The 7,868-nt window shown below is 37.6% G+C and overlaps 1 protein-coding gene across 1 annotated transcript; it reads right to left on the reverse strand.

The window, feature by feature from the left end:
• Positions 1-811: 811 nt before the first annotated feature.
• On the reverse strand, positions 812-5,884 carry LOC112519849 (probable ubiquitin-conjugating enzyme E2 24). Its single transcript, XM_025128154.1, has 7 exons — positions 4,658-5,884; positions 4,076-4,210; positions 3,355-3,720; positions 3,010-3,073; positions 2,386-2,525; positions 1,684-1,995; positions 812-1,207 (listed from the first exon to the last, which is right to left on the reverse strand). The coding sequence occupies exons 1-7, from the start codon at positions 5,861-5,863 to the stop codon at positions 968-970; spliced, it is 2,463 nt and encodes an 820-aa protein (XP_024983922.1). The 5' UTR covers positions 5,864-5,884; the 3' UTR covers positions 812-967.
• Positions 5,885-7,868: the final 1,984 nt, after the last annotated feature.

A 7,868-nucleotide genomic window follows, 5' to 3' on the forward strand; every position in this document is an offset into this window, starting at 1 on the left:
TTCAATCTTGATCATCAATTTCATTTTCAAAGTCTTCAATGTTATTGACGATATTAGTTTCGTTGGCCACAATTGATAGGTTTTTGGGCAATTTTGATTTATTCAATGGCCTCATCCACGTCGTCTAACTCCATCTCATTGTTGTTTGATGTTGTATCCTCTCAATGCTATCCAAGTATTCGTACAAGCACACACAAGACTCCGTCGACTCCAGGCTAAATCTTGTCCTACGAAACTACCGTACTAACTTGGACCATTAGTATAGCATGTGCCATAACCAAAACCGAAAATTGCGATTCCTTTTGTTACCACCATGACAATAAGTCGAGACTCAAATTCTTGAACATTGGTCTTAGTCAATAAAATTAGAACGCATATCAAAGTATTTAATGTAAATTACATTCTATGATTATTGTTTGAGTGATTTGAGTTGATCTTTATATATCAAAAACAAGAAAACCCCTAATTGTAGTAGAAGTGCAACGATGAAATCGAAGAAGAAGCAGAAGCACAACGACCAATCAAAGAAGTACAAACCGTGTATAAGGATTTCACGGATATAACCCTTGATCTTTGTTCGAAGATCCTTCAACACAAATTTATCGAAGAGGTACAGCAGAATACATCACGCTATGGATGGTGCCCTTAAGCAAGAGGGACCAGTTACATATCCTACAAAAATAAAGGCGAAGTCGAAAGAAGGTATTATATAACAAGAACAAGATGTTCTGTAATTAGTTGCAAACGATAGTGACCACCAATGTAGTTAATGCGTTCAAGGGGCGAAATTCATAGTTTTGAACAAACCATGAGGACCAAATATGTTATTTTTACATAAAACAAGGGTCTATAAAGTTACAACAAAGTACACCAAGAACACAATATTTACACAACACACCCCATTATTCCACAAATTCTCTTTTTTACACACTTTCCATTTTATGGTTACTTTCAAACCTTCCCAAATTCACATTTCCATATGATCGGCGCAATCGAAACCCTTTATGCTAAATGCTTCCACCAGCTTCGGAAATAGCTTCGATAGCGCAATCTTGAATCCTGTAGAGCTTTTGGTTTGACCTATGGGCTCAGTGTATTCACCCTTGAAAGCATAACCGATTGGAACCCCTTGCACATAGGCCTTACATGCCATCAAGATGTAAGTGCAACGTCGCCTGAAGTGTTCCTCTACGAGTGCCTCAAAATGCTGCATTTTTTTAGAAGCAAGCAAATATTAAGTTTGAAGGTCCGAGATTAAAGGATAAACTTATAACAGAAGTTGAAGTCTAGAAGTTTTGGATTAATTTGCAACGGGCGGTTGTTTGATAAAAATAGAACGAACAAGTTTTTGTGCAAAACGGTGTGTCAAGAACATCACATGAGAGGCAAATCAGGTACACTAGGTGGATCCCTTAAGAGCCTAATGCCCACAAGGAGCCCAAAGGAATTATAACTCCCATGACACTACAATTTGAACCCTCGCCTGTTTCTGTAAGTATACCACCCTGAGGGCCGATGAACAAGTGTTCAAAGAGTCAAACAAGATGCATCATAAACTCGCGTAAAATATATGTTGTTTGCCTCTAATTTTAAATGGGATATACTGTGTACGTTTGATTTGGTTACAAAAGATTGGTTTTTTTCTAAGGAAGAATGAAGCAAACTCTAAGATCATGATTGTACCTTTGGTGGTTTTCGAAGCGTGTAGATTATGGATTTACAGCTCATGAGAAATGCATTCTCGTTGTAGCTGCAAGAATTCTTCTCTCCCTCGACACTCCCAACCTGTTGATCGTATCCGGCTTCATTAAAATACGGATTTTGGTTCAGAACTAAAGCCTGGAGGGACAACAGAACTTGAAGAATAGTAGACCCATTTGGGTTCCAGGTTTCGCTTCCTGTGCCTGCCCATGTATTTAGAAGGCTAAGACAGACTCTTCCAGACTCGTATAAATTTGGGTTGAGTCGCAGCCCACCAGAGATATAATGCACCATCTGCCAAAGATTAAAAGACCATATAAGAAACGACAACTAAACATATTCAAATGTTCTTATAGACCGGTTTATAGGACTTAAGTTCATAGGACCAAACAATTGTGCGTCATATATAAAAGTATTACAACACATTTTTCGGACACTTTTAAGATAAAGTGTGCTATTTGGTTTTGTTATAGGACACTTTTTGATAAGTGGCCTATTAAAGGACACTTAATTTTATAAGACAGTTTTTCAAATAATGTTGTACAAAAGAAGTAATAGGAAGGATTCTATTAAGACATTTTGGCGTTCTGTAAACCCGATTTTGTTGTAGTGTCGGATTAAGTTTTGAGGATAAAACGTTACGGGTTTTGTGTAATGGTACTCGTGGTATTTAAGAAAACTTACTGGGGGTTCTTGAGGATATTCTGGAGGAAGGAAAATGTCGAAGAAGAAAAGGCCATCGTGATAAGGAGTTCCAGGTGCTCCTACAATGGCTGCCTGAAGCAGATCCATTCGTTCCTCAAAGACACGGACATAAATCGATGCTGTTCGTTTTACATAAAAACAGTCAAAATCGATCCAAATATAAAACAACAGTTATACAAGAATGAAGATGCAATATATCTGTGAATGATGATTAGATCACAGATCTTTCAAACTAGAAAACAGCATATGATCTTTCTGATTTCTATTCTATCTCTATGAAAACGTCTTTTTATAGGACGCTTGTTTTTATAACACTTCTCCGAATAATATCATATAAAAAATTTAATAGAACTTTTATTTCAAAAGTGTCCTAAAAATTTGCTTTATAAACACTTGTTGTAACACTTTTAGATAGGATGCACTACTGTTTGGTTCTATAAACTTAAGTCATATAAAATAGTCTATAAGGGTATTTAAACTTTTTTGGCTTCCTATAAACCCGATTTTGTTGCAGTATATCCTGCTATGATCCACTCATTAAAATCATGAAATATTTGTGTGTGGAATTCTGGAAATCAGAAAAGATGAAACAGAACTTCTCACCAGGAAGATCCTTCAACAAAATGTTCCATTCTTGCTGAACTTTCTTTAGCCACCCTCTTTTTACCTGAAAGATAACAAAACATCAATGTAGCACGAATCAGGCTTGCACCAATAGATTCTTTTCACCATGGGTTTAAGTTAAATAAGCAGCCTCTTCGCAAATATGCAACGAGCCTTGGTGCACCAGACTAGACAAAATGAGCTTTTCGTGACGCCTACCTAGCCCTTAATAGGCGTTCATGATTTACTTCTTGTGTCCTATTAGATTGCCCAACTTTCAAAATATAGAACTTCGTGCTGGTCCTACAAACTTTGTAGTTACCCAACAGAATGTAGAGCTCTAACCTGATTTGATATCAATCCTTTCCCAGCACGATCAACAAAGTGATGTGTTGAGCAGTCGCTAACCATTTCAAATTTCTCGAGTTGTAGGTTCTTGCTACTTGACGAAGATGAAACATGTTTAGACACATCATCGTTTTCTTTGATCATTGCCTCTTTGTAGGTCTCTAAAGATACCACACTTTCTTCCTCACTGTCAAAAGATCCCTGTCCTGATGTAGGTGACAATGATGTGTAAGTTGGAGACCCGAAAAGGCATGCAGCAACATTGGATAAAAACCCGATTGCAGCTCGTGGAACATCAAAAGTCTTGGAGTCACACAAACTCTTGAAGCAATCCTTCCCATCGTCAGTGAAATCCGGCAAATCCTGACCATTTAACGTATCACTTCATTCCATTCAAGATCATGATTCAAAGTAGTATAAGTTCATTCCTACTAAAATATATCTATTATAAAGTATATTCGAACGGTGGCTACAAGGTGCCCCCTAGATGGTGCTAGACCTTGGTTCTGATACCATATTAGCATATGCTTAGAATCTCTCTCTAAAGAGAGTGACATACAGGTTTAATAGTCCATGTCTAGTTGATATGAGACCAACAATGATCGTCAACATAACATCACTTTAACAAGGACAAGCTAGTCAAGTACATTCGTTTTCGGTTGGAAAGTAGGTAAAAAGTGATAACAAAGGGGGCAAGAGGAAGGGGCATTGGTTTCACCTTTGCCTTTAGATTGAGTGCAAGGTCATCACGCTCGGATTTCTCTTGGTTTGGCTCAGTATTCTCATCATCAAGCAATGATGTAGCCAATTTTCCTTCACATTTGTCCATCCGAAAAATGTCATTTGGAGCAACCTGTAACAAGATCCAAAACTAGTTTATATGAACATAGAATATACAAAACGAAAGATAATATGAAGGAAAACGAGACTAAACTAACTCACACTACAGAAAAAAAATCAGGTTTATAAAATGCTTAAAATGTTTTATGCGTCCTAAGAGACTGTTTTATAGGACTTAGGTTTATAGGACCAAACAACTGGGCATCCTATATAAAAGTGTTGCCATAAGTTTATAGAATGTTCTTGGGAAGTGTCCTATAAAAGAGCTAATACAACACTTTATTTTAAAAGTGTCCTAAAAAACTTGTTAAGACCCAAAAGCATCATATAAATTTATTGTAACACTTTTACATAACCATGTACATCTATTAAGACACTTGGTCATTTTTTGCGTCCTATAAACCCAATTTTAATGCAGTGTCAGTATATCCCACTCAAAAGTGGGGTATGGAGAAAATACCTTGGATGTAAAACCCGCAGCCCATTTCACTTGAACTCCACCATCTATGAAGCCAATTACGATTCCAATCAGACATGATTTCTCCCCTTTCTCTAACCCAAACACCACGTCGCCCAAACAATACGAAAAGTCCGGGTGCTCAGTCAATTCATAAGCACTCACAATTTCCTCAATACCATTTTCTTCCTTTTGTGAACACGTTTCCCACTTCACTTTTACTGTTTTTTCCTTTGAATCAACAATCTTCACAACACCCCATTTCTTGTTTTCTTGATCATCAGATGTTCCTTTTTCAAGAACAAACTGATGAGGCCAAAAGTCATGGGCATCAAGAATGTTAACAGGACCAAGAGAAACCGAATCCAAACCCCATGATTCGCTTCCATCCTGCCACAAAACATCGACTTTAGTCTTTGTTTTTACAATAACAAAGATTTCTTGAGAACCCGAGCAGAGATTGCTCATAAAACACCAGTCACCAAGCTGCCAATTCGAATGAGAGAAACAGGAAAGGGAAGTCAAGTGTTGAGAGCTTTGCAAGGATGGGGGAGCTTCCAAATCAAACTGAGCACAGCCGAGCCAGTTTACATACACGAATCCTGCATCCACTGCATAAACGGTTCCTTCATCTTGTTCTTCGTCTCTGTGGGTCCCACATAACCATCTTGTTGACTTGAAAATGGAAGACCGCACAACTTTGACTCGCTGTCCAGGGAAATAAGGGAGCTGGGGATCATCAAATGGATCTGAAGAGAGTGGTATGAGCTTCTCGTCATCCATTGTTGTACATTTGAACTTTGTGCCATCATCAAACCACACAGTGACACAATCCACAATCCGACCTGCTTTCCCCACCCATGGACCAGCGACTACATAATCACCTGTTGAAATGGAACGAACCCTTTGGAGTTTCCTGGAATCAATATTTTTGAGTTTGTTCCCATAAATGTTCTCCAAATCGACAACTTTTTCCACATTGATCACCTTTCCTGTTTGTCCAGATGGATCGGCCACTGAGCACACGATGTCCCCCTCAACATATCCTCTCTCAAATGACAGAAAATCGTCAATCTTGCCAATGGTGTCCTCAAGATTCGACAAAATAGAGCTGGCCTGTCCACCATACATAAACTCATCATTTTCTTGATCTTCTGAGCTACTACTACTCTCACTGTAGCTATCGAAGTCGCTAAAAAACACATCCATCACTTCAATCCTTGAAAGAAACCAAACGAAATCTAAGAATTCAATCTGGAGAAATAGGATAAAAATGATAGTATTGGACACAGAGAAAGATACCTGATGCTGGTTTGGGTATACAAGTATAAAGAAACTGATACTCCAACAGACCGGAAATCAGTCACAAAAGAAGATTTGTCCGATAGGGAAAGGAGTCTAGATGAGACTCCCAAAATGCCAAAGAAGATTTGCCCGAAAACGTATAAATTTTTACCAGAAGGAACTTCTGGTATTGCCAAAGAAGATCTGCCCAGTAGATTTGGAAATATCCAACTATATGTAACTAAAACACAAGGAAAGAAACTGAGTGCTATGCTGAATTCAATCAATTGATTTACATGCACGGAAGAAGTTGAGTCAACCAATATAGGGAAAAACAACCATCAACAAAGAAGCGGAAAGCTGTAAAGCTAGACAAGTATCAAAAGAAGGTTTTTTAGCAGCTTAAAACACTAAGATTCAGACTTTCAACAAGAATAAGCAGCTGCAGCCACCAGTTTAAAATATCCATGATCTGTTAGCTTTTCCACCTGCCAAAAAAAGAGCTTACAGTTAACCACAAGCAAGGAAGAAATTCCTTCTTTACAAAGGTTGGGTAAATTGAGTCCATTAGAAGATGAAACTGGTGCACTTTGATCAATTTTCTTTGAATAAAAAGATGACCATCCAAACCTTTTCTTTGCACTTACGCAAAGCAAGCATGATCCGATCATAAAATAGAAATCTTACCCTCTTTAGATGTCTTTGAATTACATGTAATGCTTCACATTTCAAACAAAATTTGAATAGTTGAATGCTCTAGTAGCGTCTTAAAGTTTTAGACCCAACACAATTCAAGATGCAGTTGAATGTTCATATGAACATTTATATTACAAAAACAGACAAAAACCTTGATTTGAATGAACTTTAGACAAATACCCAGAGAATCAAACAACAAAGGGTTTGTTTAAAACCCTAAAAAGGAAAAGAAGAATACAAGAAAAAGTAGTGTACCATTTCCAGCAAAGAAATAGGGTAAGGCTTCCAGCACCACTATCAAAATCGAACATACAAGAAACTTGCTCAAAATCAACAAAACCCCATTTCCCCCTTCAATCCTCTCTCTCTTTCTCTCTATTTCTTGATAATTCGTGCTGCTTTTTTCAAAAACAAGAGAGATAGAGATCAAGAAACGAAATGGGTGGTGAAAATTGCGTTTTGTGGGTAATTCAGAGAGGCAAGATTCCTCCCCAAAGCCCTTCACTCACGCCATGATTCAGCATAGCAAGAACATGCATGAACACCCTTTTCTCCCTTTCTATCTCTACAAAAAAAAAAATAGAATTGAAGTTTGGTTTTCAGTTGTTGAAGCAATTGTAATTGAAAATTTTGAGTGGGGAGAGAGAAGAGAGCCAATGACATATAAGCAGAGCAATTATTCGAATATACTCTCCGTGCACCCACCCTTCACTTTTCGACTGCACTTCCTCATGCACCATGGATGGTATTTTAATCCATACCTTTTTTATACAAATTTTCAGTTCAATTCAAGATTTCATTATTCTGTTTGTTCTCTAAGATCTTGTAGAATTGTATGGATCAAGTTCATATATATGGAATGAAGAAATCCCTATCAAGTGTTCTATGGATTATAGTTTTTTGGTAGTAAAGAGGTGAAAAAGATGATGCATGATAATATTTGAACCATTATTCATGCATTTTGGGCGGACGTCCGTAGTGTGGTTAGAGTGGTTTTCTTTGTAAATTGAATAGATCATGCCTATAAGAACTTGGAATAGTTGTTGATATTAGATCGGAATTAGGGAGTGGATCTCGTATACGGGTTGTAGACATGATTTGATCATATGTTATGTACCAAAGAATCATGCAACCTTTAATCATCGACACAAGTCCCGACGTGTTGTCTTAGCGATAGGTTTATGGCTGGTAGACCTATATAAGAGCATGACACATGCATCATATCTTGGTTTTG

Source organism: Cynara cardunculus (assembly GCF_001531365.2).
Source record: "Cynara cardunculus var. scolymus isolate 2C chromosome LG 10, CcrdV1, whole genome shotgun sequence".
In the NCBI taxonomy this organism is placed as follows: Eukaryota; Viridiplantae; Streptophyta; class Magnoliopsida; order Asterales; family Asteraceae; genus Cynara; species Cynara cardunculus.